This window comes from Bemisia tabaci, chromosome 5 (genome assembly GCF_918797505.1).
Source record: "Bemisia tabaci chromosome 5, PGI_BMITA_v3".
NCBI classification, from domain to species: domain Eukaryota; kingdom Metazoa; phylum Arthropoda; class Insecta; order Hemiptera; family Aleyrodidae; genus Bemisia; species Bemisia tabaci.
The window spans coordinates 5,601,029-5,619,015 of record NC_092797.1 but is presented as its reverse complement, the minus strand read 5'-3'; the positions used below and the strand labels follow the sequence as shown (position 1 = coordinate 5,619,015).

The following is a 17,987-nucleotide window of genomic DNA, read 5'->3' as shown; positions in this document are numbered from 1 at the left end:
AAAAAATATATATCCAAGGAAAATATAAAATGTATTTTGTAAATATTAAGGTGGTTCCGTGTCAAATTTAATGATTCCCAAAGCCTTATAATTTTTTCTTTTACATTTTGTGCATTTACTGTGCTGCAGCTTGGTGTACGCGCAACCAAACGCTCAAAATGGACCACTAGACAAAGTACAAATTTCAGCATTCTGATATATGATTCGTATCCAAAATTTCACGTAGAACACGATACGCACATCAAAAATTACCGCAATCAACTCCTTACGAAGATATTTTATGATTATTGATGCGTGAATTCAAACCACCCGCTCATGAAAACTCAATGCTCTACGTGATTCACATCGCTCGCTAAACGATATAATGACAGGGTCTGCGCTATAAAAATCTGGCAACCTCAATCTTGACGCTTTGGCTCAGCTATAGCAAATTGCTTTTAGTTTGAACAACACATGGTGGGAAATGAACATTGCTCGATTGAGAAGCTTGCTGAAACCGTTGTAGTGCGCGATTTGACTCACGTAGAGCTTTGAGTTTCTTGTGAGCGGACAGTTCAAAATCCGCGTAACCAATGTGAAATAAAAATGTTAATTGCCTCGTTAAGAGTTAGTTTCAGTAATTTTCGTTGCGCGAATCGTGTTGTACGTGAAATTCTGGTTCAGGAACATGTATCAGATTGCTTAAATTCGTACCTTGTCTAGTGGTCCATTAGACGTATTTGATTCTAGAAGATCGATGCACGTACGGGTTAAAACTAATGATTGCGTGCTCTTTGGTTTTTTCCCCTTTTTCATTCATTTTTATATAGTTTCTTTCAACACAACTCTTACTTTACGCGTGGACGTAAACTACTGGACAAAACAGGTGCGTGGATAAAAACTCGTTGACGGAATGTCCTAAGACCGATTATTAAGGTGCTCATTGCGAACCTGTTTATCGATCCTTTTCCATAGATTTAAATGGCAGATCTATCGACATATCGCAAAGCACGCCTCGCCACTACTTGATAGACAGTGCGACGCGTCGGAATGCAGAGTCACGCTTTATCTAATATCTTCTCTATCGATGGTGAAGTATTTAAAATCTGCCCAAATCCGTCCCATTTTGCCCTTTTGTAGAGGAGCTGACCCGATGCGTGCGTTTTCTGTACCAAAGACGTTATAAGGATTCTATGTTAGCGTGGAGTTGGGTCCCGATACGGCGCGGTGATACCAATATTTAAACTCTCGCGTGTTGCATAGTATCAAGCTCAATTGAAAGCGCTTTACGTAGGCTTGATAGACAGTGCGATGCAATGCGGAGTTACGCTATCTTTTCTGTCGATGGTGACTCTACGGAGGCAATTACCTTAAAATATTTCTGAGGCTCGTATGGATCACGTCCCGCATTAAATACGCACCCCAAATAATTGTGGTTGTACCCCCAATAAATTAGGTTAATAGCCCCATTATTGTGCTGCTACCCAAACTTGAGTTGTGGCAATCTATCGGGAACGCCCATATCATGCAACAAATTGGCACAAACAGTACCACAATTGAGAATTTGCAGGTGTCTGAAATTTCGTAAATTCCATCTTTAAAATGGACGTATTTCTATCAAAAGGAACTAAGCGCCATCGGGGGAGGAAGGGAGAGGGAGGCTTGGATTGGCGGGTGTTGCAGAGCGCGATGTTCGTTCCGTCCACTACTTGCAATGCTTTTCCATGGCGCTTAGTTCCGTTCGTCACAGCGCGCTATCCGGGATTCTAAAATCCTCAAAAGGAACTCAATTTGGCGCTCAGTTCCGTTTAACAGAAATACGTCTAAATGATACTGCTAGGAAAACTGAGTCTGAGGTTATCCTTGGTTTCTAAATTTGACAATTATTGAAGGAAATATGACAAAATAACCTAATTTTCCAAAATACATGTGTTCAAATGGAAAATTCCACCAGATGACGCCATGAGGCGGCCCATTTATTCTCACTTTTAAATCTATTTTTCTCCAATTTCCGATGTCAGAAAAAAATACTAAAAAATAATGCGATCTTAGCTTCTTAAGCACTCTCAGACGAAGCAATACAATTTTTGTGTGCAAACTTCCCATTTTAGGGGATGACCCCTTACACTGGAAAAAAAAGTCGCTTGGATCTAGAGTCCAGACTCTTAAAAACATTGCTAGAAAAAATACTCTTGATTTAATCCGACTTTTTCGTGAATTGAAGAGCCAAGCTTCTTGATTAAAGCGGATTTCCTTTTGATTCAAGCAAAAAGTCTGATTGAATCAAGATTATTTTTTCTTGTCAATGTTTTTAAGAGTCTGGACTCTAGATCCAAGCGACATTTTTTTCCAGTGTACACTTTTTCCCTTGAAAAGTGTAAGAGGAGAAAAGGTGTGGGGCAACAGCTCGTTGAGGTATTTTAACACTGTCACTGGATGCTCACATCAGTTTCCGATCGTCCGTAAATACCGGGCGCTCGAACAAATTAACAACTGAAACGATCCAACTTTGGAGAATTGCGAGTTGAAGTGTTTATCCAGGAACCGGGAAGTGCTCCCTCCGAACGGACGCGACGGGTCGCATTTCCCTTCGCTCCCTTCCTCCCCCACCCCCCTTTACCCCTCGACCACCTCCTCGATCGCGAACTGCTAATCTGGAACCACTTCAATCGAGCGTCAATTTTATATCGACGTGCACCGCTTGAAGGCGCCGCGCCGCGCCGCGCCACCGATGTCACGTTCCAAGTTCTCCGTAGAAGCCTAGGTCGAGGACAAACTCCGTGCCCTTCACCCGCATTTTGGGTCCTCAAAGTCAGAAAACATCAGCGGGTCGATTATTGAAATTAATAGACAAAGCTGTAGACCAAGAAGACATAAGAGGTATAAAGCAATCCTATTCGTTAAAATGGGTGGTTCTCATAGACTAAGGGGGAGAATGATAGACTAACTGGACCGCGTTTAACAGAAAGGAACCAAGCCGCATCAGCTATTGCCAAATAACTGGGCAATTTAATTTTTTACGAGAGAACGTTTGTGCGGATTCCTTTAAAAATTTTAAGAAATTTGCTTTGTATTACGGAGAATATTCACTGAAATTTGCACAAAAATCCGCACGACCATTTTCACGTATAAAAATAAATTGCCCAGCTAAATTTGGCAATAGCTGATGTGGCTTGGTTCCTTTCTGTTTAACGTAGCCCAACTGTTGGGTCTCTCGTGGGTTGCCGTTAGTTAGTCTATTACCTACCTCCTTTGTCCATTGCAACCACCCGCTTCTACCCATAGGATCCCTCCAAATCCTTTTTTTGTCTTCTTTGTCTATTGCTTGGTCTATCAATTTCAATGATCAGCTCGCAGGGACCGAATTTAGTCGAGGAAAACGAGCTTTCATGTCAAAAATAGAAAAAAACGGGTTTATAATTGGACTACATTTTGCAATTTTGGAACTATAAATTCTAGCCCGGTTTAAAAACAACGTATGTGCCATTAGTTTCCCTATGGGCAAATAAGTGTTTTTCCAGAAGAGCCCGATTTTATAGTTCCAAATTGCAAAATGCAGTCTATTTAATACTTGTCTTTTATATGGACCGCGTTACGCAGAAAGGAACCAAGCCACATCTGTTACTGCCAAATTCAATAGGAATTGTAATTTTTCACATAAAAATGGTTGTGCGAATTTTTGTGCAAATTGCACTGAATTTTTTGCATAGTGCGAGGCAAATTCCTAAAAATTTTCAAAAGAATCTACACGAATGTTCTCTTGTTAACAATTAAATCGCCCAGTTAAAATTGGTAATATCTGATGTGGCTTGGTTCCTTTCTGCTAAACGTGGTCCATAAATTCTATTTTGTAGCAGCCTATTCCCGGATCGAATAGTTTGTTCCAATGTAGTGCAGTCCCAGCTAACAGCATTGGAATACTCAAACTTCCCTTTTGCAAAATGTTGTCCAAATAGCCTACAAGATCCTTGCGTGCATATCGTTTGCTGTGAGTGGAAGGGCTACCGGAGCGCCTTCATTTATAGTGAATACAATACGGCCTTCCGCGGAGCTTCAATAGTTGCATCCACGGGTAACGAGCAACAATGTCACGGTTCGTGGCTTGTAAATGGACTATATTTTGCAACAAGGAAATAAAGCTTCTGGATCAGTTTAGAAACAACGTATTTGTATCATTAATTTCCTCATGAACTTAAGTGTTTTTACGGATAAGCCGGAACGTTTTAGTTCCCAAGTGCAGAATGTTGTTCAAATATAATTAGGAACTTTAGGCCGTATGTATTATGTATCTATGAATGAGCCAGTTGACAAGATACGAATTTAAGCATTCTGATACATGTTTCGTGACTAAAATATCACGCAGAACATGATTCGGACAACGAAAATTACTGAAACCAACTCCTAACTAAGATATTAACGTAGAGTGCTTTTCTCGCGAGCGGGCTATTCAAATTTTCCGTGTCCAACGTAAAATGAAAACATTAATACCTTAAACATTAACATCTTCATTAGGAGTTAATCTGAGCAATTTCCGTTGCCCGCGTTAAGTTCTACTTGAAATTCTGATTAAATGACAAGTATCATAATGATTTAAATCGTACAGTGTTTAGTGGTCCATGGTCGATGTCAAAAGTCTGATAATTTTAATAATCTCGGTCAGGGGAAACTTGGAAAAGTCAGGAAATTTCCTTGATAAATCTGCAGGCATTGTGGAGAGTCGGATATTCCTTATAGCTCTCGTCCCATCAATTTGAGTTTTGAACATGAATTAGCCCCCAAACCAGGAAAAATGAAGGAGATGACAGAAAAACTGCGGAAAAACTGCCTGAGGTGCGAGAATACACCCGGTTGAAGAAGAAAAAAAAATAAGAGAAAACCGTTTGGACAAGATATGTATTTGGGGCCTTATATGTAACAATGGCGGATGTAAAAAATTACCTTTTCGAATCACGCTTAAAAAACTGTTTTGGTCACGCCAAACTTTAATATGTTTTGCTCGGGCATAATGCACAGATCTCAAAGATCACATCTCAAGTATTTTCTCAAAATTTTCTCGATGCTAAAACAGTTTTTTCAACGTGTTTCGAAAAGGTAATTTTTTACATCCGCTATTGTTACTCATTTGGTCTTCATTTGGTTGTAACTATAGCTCGCACTCCTTCAATTTGAGTTTTGGTCAAGAACTGGCCCCAAAAACCAGGATAAATCAAGGAGGGGATGAAAAAATCAAGAATTGCAGACACCCTGCTTCTATCGAGGGATAACTGCCCGAAATGCGAGAAACCATGCGATAAAAAAAGAAAAAAGAAAGCAGACAAACCCGTTCGGATAAGCTAAATATTTGGTCATAACCCAACGGCTATCGGGATCCGGGCTCGAGGGTAGCGCGGGGAAGGGGGAGGGGGAGTCGCTTGATGTCGGATTTTAGATTCTACGGGAAATTCGCCGGGAATCGGACGAATTTCCCGCGCAATGCGTCGCTCCTCCGACGCAAGGGCCTATCTCAATTCCGACATGAGCCCTGAAAAGCATAGAGTTATATGGAGAGCAGGGCTTACATGGAAATCGAGATACGCCCTCACGCCAGAGGAGCGACGAATTTAGCACCCCCGATCGCCCGCGGTCGCGTCGTCGCTTAATCAATCATCCAATAGCCGATGCCACGGGGGGGGGGGGGGGGCATAGGGGACGTCGCAAGGTTGCCAGGTGGTGCACTTAAAAAGCGTATTTTCGTTTATGATCGGTCGAACCAAAATTGGTGGATCAAGCGGTTTCGTATTTTGTTTTGACGCGATCATAATTTTTCGGAATAACATCGGGACTCACATGACGGATAGAAGGCGAAATTCTTGCAAACGTTGGAGCCAAAATGTAACGTTGGAGCCAAAATGTAATCCTACAAAAAGTAGGGTTTAGAAATTACCTGATGTAGATGATGGCATCCGACCGGCAACAATTTCGAAAGTCTAACCCCAAATGTTTACCAACCCAATTATGATACCAATTATGATCTCGCCGCCATTATAGCGGCATTTTGGCTCACCGATCATCAACGAAAATACGCTTAAACAGGGTGACTACCGTCAGTGAAACCGAAAAATATCAGGGAATTCGATGATATCAGGAAAAAGCAGGAAAATTTCATGATAAATCAGCGAATGGTCAGGAAATGTTGAGTGCTCCAAGCGTTTTTCAAACATTTGATTCATCTCATTGAACGTGTTGCTTTTTTAAATCGAACAAGTGCCAATTGCCTCGCGCAAAAAATCAGGAAATCTCGCTTAAAATATTAGGGAAAATTAGGAAAATATCGGGCGAATCTGAAGTAAATGTTAGTAGATACCCTGTCAAATAAGAATACCCTAAATGGTTCTTGAATGAAAGGTTCATTTGAAGAAGGGCGTAAATGCCAAAAGTCGCGTTCCGCGAGAAAACATGAAAAACTTGATTTTTCGACGAAAGCTCATATTTCTGTTCGAATAAATCAATCAATATTCTCGACATCATCTGTAATAAAACCACGGCCACACACGTCCGAATGGGGGGAAATGCTGATTTTTCAGCACTATCTGACAACAATGCCGCGCCGCTGGCCCTCGTCGGGTGTTGAGTCGCCGCCCCCACTTTTGACTTTTTTGAGTGATTTGATTTTCATGAGCCGCAGCTTGCCGCTCCGCGCTCAGGAGAAACGGCGTATCAACGCTCGGTTTGTGCCAATTTTCCCCGATTGAATATTTATTTCCTAGAAATCTCGTGCATATTTTTTCGTGAGATTTAGAGAGACGATAGACCAAACTGCTCGAAAATTTTTCGGAAATAATAAAGGAAACAATGGACCACTAATTGGATCTCATTTAGCAAAAAGGAACCAGAGCGATTACAGTGTTGTAAACATGTTGCTTTTTCATAATTATATAAAAATCTCCCAGGATAGCGAATAGTTTTTGCCTCCCACTAAAAAATTGTTAATTTTAAAGGAAAAAATTGCGTACATTTTAACACTGTACATATATTAAGTAACTCAAAAGGAAAGGATAAGTTCGAAGGAAATTGCGCTGGTTCCTTCATGCTATAAATACGATCCAATTAAGGTATGGAGTTAAGCATTTTGATATCTACTTCCTCTTAAAAATTCCAAGTAGAACACGATTCGAGCAAAGGAAATTTCAGAAATTTTCTCCCGACTAAAATGATAACGCTTTTATTTCGCATTGGTAAGCTTGGTAGCAAGGGGACATCCCATGAAGGGATGGCGGCAGGGTGTTGACGAAGAGATGTTGCGTTGTCAGTTGTATAACCTCTTGGAAGTTAGGAACATGTGGCGTTTGGGTGTCGCAGAGCGCCTGAGTGCGTTGGAAGAGCGACTTTCATGTATGTAATTAGCATTGATTACGGAAAATTTGAATTTCCCAGTCTTCAGAAAAAAAAGCTTTTCTTTGATAAAATTGCGCACTGTAGTGGTTTTTGGCACACTTCTCAAACGAGAAGTGTGCCTTTTTCATTCTTTGATGTTTAAAGTTTAAAACAACGTGAAAATACTGAGCCAAAGCGTCGAAATCGAGCTCGTCATATTTTCATTCTGCAGAGACTGTCACCGGATCGTGTATATTGTTCGATTTAACGCAAGTAGATTATTGTTTTTCCTTTGAGCGAGTAATTTGAATTTATGCATGGAAAAACTTCAATGCCTTTGTCAGGATTTGTTAGCAGTAATATCTTGTCGTATAAATCACTTTCTACGTAAAATTACGGTAAGAAAACTTTTATAATAACTCTTAAATTCGCAGCATGTCTAGGAGTCCATCGACAGGGTTTCAATCTTTTTACTCCATCAGTAGGAATTTGACAACAGTTGAATGTTCGGACGGCGTTTTTCATCAGCTTGGCAAGAAGGCGGGAGGAACTCGATTGAAAACTCATATTCCGGGTCGGGTCTGCAGGTATGGTGTAATTTATGGAGTAACCTATAGATGCTGATTCCCCGGATGGAATATTTATTTTTCAGGAAATTGATGTTTATTTCCTCTTGAAATTCTCAGGGAATGCAGAATAAATTACAGCAAAAAATGAACTTGATGAATCCAAGAAAAAATCTAAAAAGTTGCCAAGAAAATTCATATTGGAAATTCGGCAGTGTCTTTTTGTTCGTATTGTTGTTACGGGTCAGAACCTCGTTTCCTGCACCCGTTTTTCTTTCTTTTTTTGAAATGAGAATTGAAAATTTTCATCATCCCTAAAGAAATTATTTGCTGCTTTAAAGGAACGTAATTTAACTTCAAGATCTCAAAATTGAATCAAATAATTTGATTTGTTCCGAGAATATGACTACGCCATTTTTTCCCAATATTCCTCTGATTTTTACGTGGAGTAAGAAGAAAAACTTGTAAAATTTTCAGTTAGATGTGCCGAACATTTTCTCAGTAGAGGTGCAATTTACGAGCGGATATTTTGCAGCGTTGAATCGTAGTTCCGGTTTTTCCTGGAAAAAGACGAATAACACGATTTTTCAGCCTGTAGCCTTCCTTTCCCTCTAAACACATTATACTTAGGGTGTCTATCAATTCGGAAAGTCCGGAAACAGTATCGTTTTTTGAAGGCAATCCAGAAGTAGTGAAAAAGCATTGAAATTTCGCCTAAATGTGTTGATTTATGCTACGTGTGTTTTTAAAAGCAGCCTGTAAAGTATGCAATCCCTTGCGTATTGATTCTAAATATTCAAGATATTCATGTTCTCGCTAAATCGCGATTGTGCAGCCAGTTTGACGTATTTCTATCTAACGGAACTATGTGTATTATGACGCGAGCCCTGTTATGAACATATCCTTATGGGTCTCAGGGCTCATGTCTTAATGCACACAGTTCCGTTTTATACGAAATAAGTTTAGTTCATCCTTAGGCCACCCATGAGATTCGAATTTCCAGGCTATGTCATTTTTGTCCCGATTCGCGCGTGAATTTCGAAATTTCCAGAATTTCGTCGTGCCAAGGCAATAAGAAAGTTTTGAATTTTTTTGCGGATTAAGTCCGCATTTTTGCGGGAAAGCATCGAAAAAGTATGCTGATATTTTGCCAGCAAGTTTTAAGAGACACCCTGTTCGTAATATCTGAACGGTGTATCGAAAATTAGGTCATTTTTTTACATTTTTCAATGCGATTTCTTCTTGAAAAATTGCTAATCTCATTGAACTCACCCGCAATGGAAGGAGAAAAGAGGGAGAAAAACAACCTGTTTCATCCGGATCGCCGTATCGGAGTCGAAATCAGTCGGAGGCATAAAACAGGATCAAGCTTGACTTTAAGTGCCGAGAGCCTCTCCTGAGCTGCTACTTACGGAGCTTTACCGAAATTCCCCGGAAACTAGGGAAATCTGTTTATTTCCGGCAATATAAAAGTTAGAGCACATAACCTCCGTGCGGGTTTCCGGGGGAGCGAGATGGGGTCGTCGCCGCGTTGCGCCGTTGCCAGACTCTACCCCGCGTAAAGGGGAGCTACTTTACGATGCTGAGAAGAACGCCTTATCAGCCTTCGGACGTTGCCATATTTACTGAAACGAAAACAAAACCGATGAATTCGTGCATATTTTTCTTCAAATGTTTCTGACGATTTTGTTCGCGGATCTTTAGACCTCGTGTTTTTTATTCAATATCCTGGAAGTCCCAGGTGAGTAGCTTACCTAATGATTTTTGTTGCGCACTTTTGGAGCCAGAATCCTGGACAAGCCCGCTTTTAAAAAGTCCAGTGGCGTGGTGCGCTTTGCAATACATCGATTGATGTGCCATTTAAACCTATGGAAAAGGATCGATAAACAGGGTGTGCGCAACCAACACCTTAATAATCGATCTTTTAGCATAGCATAAAATGAGGAAATATCGATAATCGATCATTTACGCCTTGCCCTTGTCACTGAAAAAGTCTAAAGACTCGAAAGGAATTTCAATCGCGCCGGAACGTCGGATAAATGATGAAAGTGATGTACATAGACTACGACAGTCAAATCGCGATCTCCATTTTCCGCCGATGTTTGTTAGAATAAAACGTATTTTTTTGTAAAATTGTCGCTTGTTCACTACAGATTACAAGAATGAGATTTGATTCTTTGATTCTGAAGACATAGTTTCGACTTTCCTAGTGCCTTCATGCTCGAGGAGTAGAAAGACATTTGCCAGAAGTCGTAGAAACCCGTGCTAGCTTCTGATCGGTGCCGGATGACATCATTCGGTTCGACGCGTTTACATCTGCGAATCGCTTTTTGAACTGCGTATTTCTTGATTGCAGAGTTCCTTTTACGCGTTTTGAATGTACGCATCGTGTTCTACTTGTCATTTTCTTTCGGAAAAATGTATCTGCGAGCCAAGTTTCGTTCTATGGTTTAGGGACTCATTTGATCTAAAATATCTGAAAATTACGATCAAAAATGCGCATTTATTTCTCTAAAAATAAATATTTTATCGGAGAGATTTGGCAATATTATAAGGCTCATACGACGTTTTCCCTTAACAAAGCAGTACTGCACCAGTCGTAAAAACCGGAATTTACGGCCGTCTGACAGACAAGAGCCACCCTACTCTCCGCGTCCATTACTGTTGATTTCTGAAGCCGCCCTGCCTCAATCCAATTTTCCGGACTGGGCTTCGCACGTCGAATTTAATGCTCTTTTTACGTACCGTATCAGCTCGCATTATACTAATTTACTATGTACTCTCTGCGTGCGATATCAGTGTGCATTATACTGATTTATTACTAACTCTCATGATCGATGATAAGGGGCCACCCTTAAATTACTCAACGCTACGGGGCACAGTGAATTGAGTCAATAGGAGAAGTCGGACAAAATTTGGAAACTTTAAACGCCCATAACTCCGTTTATACAAAACTTTGAGGTTCTAAAAATGGTGCCATTGGTTTCCTCGTGAAATTTTCCTATAGTAGCACCGAGCACCCCTTGAAATTCAAAATGTGACGAAATGAACATCAAAATTTGCAGTTTTGGTCAACAATTTCATGTCTGACTTCTCTAATTGGCTCGATCCACTGTGTTGAGGTGCATGGCCGACACCAATTCGCCAAAATACATGCGCCTGGACGAGATTCTAACCATTTCTTAACAACCCAGCGTATTTAGATTCACGATTTCTTCGCGTTGATTAAGATCGCTTTGGTTGACCTTGTGCTCCCGATTGCGATTTGCGCGCGGAAGCGTCGGCTATGTTGGGTATTTCTACTGCAAAAGAGAACAATGGAACGATTCCTCTAACGAAATGCTCACCCGTAGTGTAGTATCGTTTTTGAAGTGGGGAGCTCAAAAAAGCGCAAACTTACGTAGATTATGAAGTTAGAAGTGCATTTCAGAATTTGCCGATGCGCTCTTCGAGATTTTTTTAGACATTTTCTGTGAGAGACTACTCTTATTTTTGCACTAGCAAAAGTTTGCAACAGGCGCACTGCACGAGCGCGTTCGGGCGGCACGTCGAGCTGCAAGTCAGGCGGCCTTGCGAGCAGCGCGGCATTTAAACGCGCTTTAACTAGAAAAAAATCCATGTCCGAAAGTTAGAGCAACTTCGGAATGTCAACAAGGCTGGAAAGCAGGGAAAAGTTGGGACGGAAAATTTTAATTAAAAGTGTCAGGGGAAAAGTGAAATGCCAAGACGTTAAATTAAAAGACGGAATGCGTCTCTCTCTTGCTCGATTGTCTCTATCTTTTGAGTCTCTCGACCCTCCTCGTCGGGAGGCCCGTTTCAGCAAACTATTTTTATTGGCGGATCCAGCAATCGGCAACATTGTTTTTTCTCCATTTAAACCTATGGAAATGTATCGATTCTTGGAGGGGCTAGGAATCGATTATTTAGCATAGGTTTAAATGGAGGGAATCCGGCGTTGCCAAATTGCTGGATCTGTCTCTTGACTATTTTTTGGAGGGAAACTGAGAATTTCCAGGTCATTTTAAAAATTACAACGCTATACATTTCTCATTTTTATGCACTTCGGTAGTCAACCTTTTTTATCAGGGAAAGTTTGGCTGAGTCGGTAAATCTTCTCCTGATACTAACGTTTATTCCCCTCCACGCAATTGTTCTCGCGACTCTGAAATCTGGAGATGATCATTCGAGCATAAAATTGGGTTCCTGACACCTTGAAATATCCGTAATTTTAATTAAATTTTCTTCTAATTATCAAGGCCTTTTGGTTCGATTCCTTGATCAGTGTGGCAAATCGTATCTTGCATCGTGAGGTAGGGCATTTTCCCACAAAATTAGAACTTTGGCCATGAGATTAGTAGTGTGGTTCAGTGGCGTGGCGTGCTTTGCGATATATCGATTGATCTACCATTTAAACCTAGGGAAAAGGATCGTTAAATAGGGTGTTCGCAACGAACTCCTTAATAATCGATTTTTACCACAGCTTCAAATGGGGAAATATCGATAATAATCAATCATCCACGCCTCGCCTCTGGTATGGTTTCGATGCGAAAACGCTGGATCGCGGAAAACGGTTGGAGTTTTAGAACTCTCTGCTCCCCCGAGCAAAAGTTCGGGTGTAAAAACTGACTCCAAGTATCGGAGTGAAATTCGCATCATATAAAAAATCGAAATCGACCATTCAAGAGTCTGTAACACAGGATCCAATCAGGAACGGATTCCGCTTGGCCTGACTTTCATTTCGAACGGGCTATCCTGCAATGCTAAGGATAAACGCCGTATGAACTTTTGAATGTTGCCAAAATTCCTCGTAAAACGTTCACAGAACGTTCATTTCAAGGAAATTATGAATATTTTCTCTTGAAATTTTCAAATGTTTTGGACTAAATTACAAATTAAATCTTGTGAAAAATCGGTGGAAAAAAATTTACAAATTTCCCCAAAAATTCGTGGTTTGTCGAAGGGAATTTTACAACAGCTGGAAGCTCATACGGCAATTTCCTTCGCATGGCAGTATTATCTTGGCGCGCTTCGCTCGGATCGGGCTGTCGCACAGTGAATCGAGTCAATTAGAGAGGTCGCACATGAAATTTCTGACTGAAATTGCAAATTTTGATGTTTATTTCGTCACACTTTAAATTTCAAGAAGTGTTTCTTTAAGAAAATTCACGAGAAAATCGATGGAACCACTCTTAGAACCTCAAAGTTTTGTATAAACGGAGCTATAAGCGTTTAAAGTTTCCGAATTTGGTTCGACCTCCCCCATCGCGACTCGATCCACTGTGTGTCGCACCCCGTAAAAATCCGCTCAGTTTCCTGTTGTCCCGGGATCAAGCTTCAATTAGCAGGAGGCGAGAGAGCGAACGGGAAGGGAGGGGGAGAATGTCGTCGAGCGATTGCAGGAGGTAGGCGGGAAGAGGGGGGGCTTAGCGGAAGGGGGTGAGGGAAAAGCTCTGCCCCCGAAAATGAACAAACAGCTTTGTTGGACGTGAAGTTGGCGGAATTCAAACTCACTCGAGCCGAACTAAGCGCGCCCGGCACAAAAGTCCGCCAATTAAACGCGCTACAAATAATAACACTGCCGTGTTAAAGAAAAAGGCCGTATGAACCTTCAGGCTTTGCCAAATTCCCTTTGATAAATCACGAATTTTCTGGTAAACTTATGAATATTTTCCTTCCCATTTTTCAGTTAATTTTGTTTGCAATTTCACCTGAAGTTCCTGAAAATTTCAAGGAACAATGTTCATAATGGTCCGCAAAAATAAACATTTTATCGAAGGAAATTTGGCAACTATCGAATTTTCATACGGCGTTCTTTCTTAACACGGCAGAACAGCCCTTGCTGTTCGTTATCGACACGATGGTGTTAGTGTGGTGCACACTCCTGTGGAGTGTCTTCATAGGGATTGTATGGAAATCATGTTATCAATTTCTGATAGGCTCACACTAAGGGTCGTACGTATTCATAGTCGTTCCTGAAACAGTTCCTTTACCTAGGAAACCCGATGTGAGGGGCTTGAAGGACAATGCGCATAAGGGCGTTTTTGAAAAAATTGAGTTAATAATGATGTCAAGTAAAACTAGTCTTAGTGCATGTTCTATGGAAAATTTTCTCCCAAATTCCAATTTTTAAGCATCAAAAAGTCAGTTTAAGCTTTTTTTCTGCCATATGGATCCGTGTGGTTTCGAAACTTCAAACAGGTATTTCTTGATTTAACAAAACCTGCACTTATGCGCCTTGTCCTCCAAGCCACTCATTTACGGTCGCAGTTAGATTTTTATACTGGGGACAAGGGAGGTTTAAGGAAATCATCAACAAAGCAATGAAAAGGACAATTCAGTATGATTCAATCGTATAACTTCAGAAGTAGGCCCTCGCATTTCAAGGTATTACAATGATTTGCCCCTGCAAAAAATAAAACAATACGGAGGTGAGGTACAAAATTCATAAGTTTAACAAACCTTAAGGTAGGTTGTGTAATCTCGAAAACACCAATATAGCATTTTAGGCCATTCCTGCCATCTCGGGTTTTTGAATTTTGAAAATTCGACTGAAAAATCGACTTTTACGATAGAAAATACCCCCTGACACCAAGTTTTTCAAACAGCAATCGAACAGGAGCCGATTCCAATTGTGAATATTTGAGTTGAGTTCTAGTTTTCCATCAAATAATGCCACCTGACACCAAGTTTCACAGAAATCGATCGTACAGAGCAGCATATTGTAGGATCAGTCCCAGTGGTAAATGACACCAGTCAATTTACGTACGTTAGGGCGCCTTCAATTTCGTTTGATACTGTGCAATACTTCCGTAGCGGAATAGTTGCTTGCAGCGCCTTGCGCTGTGTCGCTTCCATTGGATGGCAGGGCAGGAGATCATGACTACCGCTGAAATCATTACACTGTAGCGCTTACGGAGTTACACGTTTTCTCAACACCGACAATTAATTTACTTTCACACCGGAATTTGCGACGTTGCAAGTTTTTCACTGGCTATTTTACATGAGGGTAAACCAATATGAACACCTTAAAATTTGCCGTGATTTTTCCGAGATAAACTGAGCTATGTTATTTAAATGTTTCATTCAAGCCTATTTATACGTTTTCTTTAAATGAGAAAAAGAAATATGAGTAGGAACCTCCGAGCGAACAAAAATTGATCCGAAATTAAGAGCCCTCGAAGTGAACGGGTCCGAGGAGTTGGATAGCGTCAAAGCAAACTCACTGAAAATCATTGTTCTTAAAATGTGTTATTGTTAAAAGTGTCCACATTTTTTCTTCAGTATTTTTAATTTACAACTAAGGAAAATCATTTTAGTACCTTGCAAGGGTCTATTTCCAAACTCAGAAACTCTCAAAATGTCAAACTTTTCAAACTTTTAAGTGTGTAAATTATTTCGATGGTCAAAGTTCGAAACCACAGCATTGCACCTGCATTGCTCCTTTTTCCCCTCGGTAAACGAGTGCATTTAATTTCTTGAAAATTTCCTTGATTTTTTCTCTCTGTTAGCAGAATATTCTGTAGGAATTCCGAGCTATAGAGTTGACTTGTTTCTCCTCGCAATTATAAAATATGAGCGGAAATTTTGAAACGGAGCATTGGGGATACGTGGTTACGCTTTTTAGCCATCAATATGTAGTTCAAAACAGGTCTTTTTGTAAACTCCAGCCAGAGCAAAAAGAAGCAACTAAAACTAGTTTAAAACTATATTTTTTGAAAAATTCACAACTACAATGTCGCACCACATAGTGCAATACAAAAAAAAAAAAAAAAAAAAAAAATCCAACTTTAACGCATAAAAAAGTGAGTTTATGCTTCCTTTCCGTCATAAGACTCCATGCAATTTTGAAACTTTAAACACGTATTCCTCGAATTAGCAAAAAATGCACTTATGCGGCTTTTCCTTTAAGCCCTCAAATACATCTTCCTCTTGCTCTAGCTGAAGTTTGCAACAGGCCCATTAGTAGTCTATGGGTGCATTTTTTTTACGATGTTGCACCCAAAGGTCTGAGACACAGAGCTTAGCTACAGAGCAACTTTACAAGCCTTTGTGCTCGTGCCGGAATAGGCCAGAATCCGAAGCTTGGCTGGAATCATGGAGAATTGATTGCTCGGGATTCTTTTGAGGGAAGCAACTTGACTTTGACCGGCTCGTTGTCTTCCGCCCCGCCCGGCCCCGGCTCCGGCCGAGTCGTTATTTTTTTGTCGGCTCTCAATCGACCTGCCTCTCTTTTCTGTTGCAGTCTGCAGTTTCGTCGTCCACAAAAGATGTCACGAGTTCGTGTCCTTCACCTGCCCCGGAGCTGACAAAGGCCCAGACTCCGATGTAAGTTCCTTTCTTTCTACTCCCATTAACTCAATCGCAAGTTCTTCCTCACTCTATCAACATTTGACCTTTGTGCCATCGGGCTCTCCCATCCCTCATGCAGCTTTCCCGGCCTACATTCTCAGCGGGCTGATTATTCAAATAGATAGACAAGGAGAAAGTGGAGCGATCCTATTGGTGGAAATGGGTGGTTGCGTTGCACGAAGGAGGTGGGCAAGAGACTGAATAGCGGCAACCCACGGGAGACCCTATAGTTAGTTCAGTTTGTCCTGCCTTAGCCTACGAAAACCACCTATTTCAACAAATAGGATATCAATTGGACCGCATTTTGCAATTTGGACCTATAAATTCCGGCCCGGTTTAAAAACAACGTATGTGCCATTAGTTTCCCTATGCACATAAGTGTTTTTTCAGATGAGCCAGAATTTATAGGTCCAAATTGCAAAATGCAGTCCAATTGCTGTATGATATTTTCTCTATTGCTTTGTCTATCAATTCTAGTCGTAGGAATCTTCGTTTCCCATGATACGAAAAAACGTAACTACATTCCAAAATTTCGAAATTGACTCGGAAAATTTCATATATGTATTAACTGAAGTACAATTGTGGAATTTCTGTCCAAAATTTTACTCATTTTTGGTGTAATCAGAGAAATGTATGGGTGAAAATTACAGTCCGAAATTCCCAGCGGTTTCTTCGTGAAAATGATATTTGTAAGTGGAAATTTTGCAACGTTGAAATGAAGTTATTTTCTTTCGTCTGGGAAATTTGACGTCATTCCAATGTTCTTGCGGCTTTTTTTCTGTGTATAATTGTAATTCAAGACGACTCTGACCATATTTATTAGCAAGCAGAAAATAAATGGTTCTGTGTCTTTCTTAGAACCAAATTTTCTTGTTGATTCAAGCAACATTTCGATTGGATCAGAGTTCTTTCCATAGTTAAGCATAATTCTAATTGATTCACTCGTAAGCTAATCGCAATACTGCAACTAAGCGTTACCCGCACTTTTAGTCGAATCAGTTGTATCTGCGAAACTGATTCAACGCCTTTGTGACTCGGAATTTAAACAAAAATGTCTGATTCTGCGATGTAATATTTATAAAATGGTCAATTAGCGCAATCCAAATACATTACGCATAAACGTTTACTTTATGTCTGTATTGATCTGGAAAGGTATAGTAATTATGTTGATATCATCGATATGTGCTTCATTTTACTCTATCTGCGACTATAATAATCGCGAAGTTTTTTAAGTCTTTATATTTTACCATTTCAACTTCACCGCGGTACTTGTGGTTTAATATTCTCCATTCATAGTTCTTCATAGTTTTGTAAAAGTGTGAATACTTATTTTTATGAAAGTCTTAGGGCTGTAAGTATTGTTGCGCCATAATCCCCTTTCCTCGCACCTACGAATTAACCGGAGGTTCTAAAAGCAAAGAGTTTTTCTCCTTTTTTACGTTCTGTTGGTACCACGTAGTAAGCGCAGGTAATCCAAGCTCGGTTATGAGTCGTTGCTTCAAGGTTTAGCCAATTAGGGGCGCACAGTGGATCCAGTCAATGGGTGAGGTCGGACAAAATTTGGAAACTTTAAAACTTTATAATTTCATTGAATCAAAACTTTGAGATTTGAAAAGTGGTTCCGTTGGTTTTTTCGTGAAATTTTCTTCCAGGAGCACCCCTTAAAATTTAAAAATGTGACGAATTAAACGTCAAAATTTGAAGTTTTAGTAAAATAATTCATGTCCGATCTCTCCTTTC

At 40.3% G+C, this 17,987-nt stretch overlaps 1 protein-coding gene across 4 annotated transcripts in view; it reads left to right on the top strand.

Moving 5' to 3' along the window:
- The window catches only part of LOC109034870 (Protein C kinase 53E), a 337,504-nt gene that overhangs the window by 127,129 nt on the left and 192,388 nt on the right, over positions 1-17,987 (top strand). For all 4 annotated transcript variants that reach the window (XM_019048244.2, XM_019048242.2, XM_019048243.2 and 1 more), the window contains exon 3: positions 16,141-16,223. In XM_019048244.2, the coding sequence (XP_018903789.1) occupies positions 16,141-16,223 (83 nt within the window). The remainder of the gene's footprint in view (positions 1-16,140; positions 16,224-17,987) is intronic.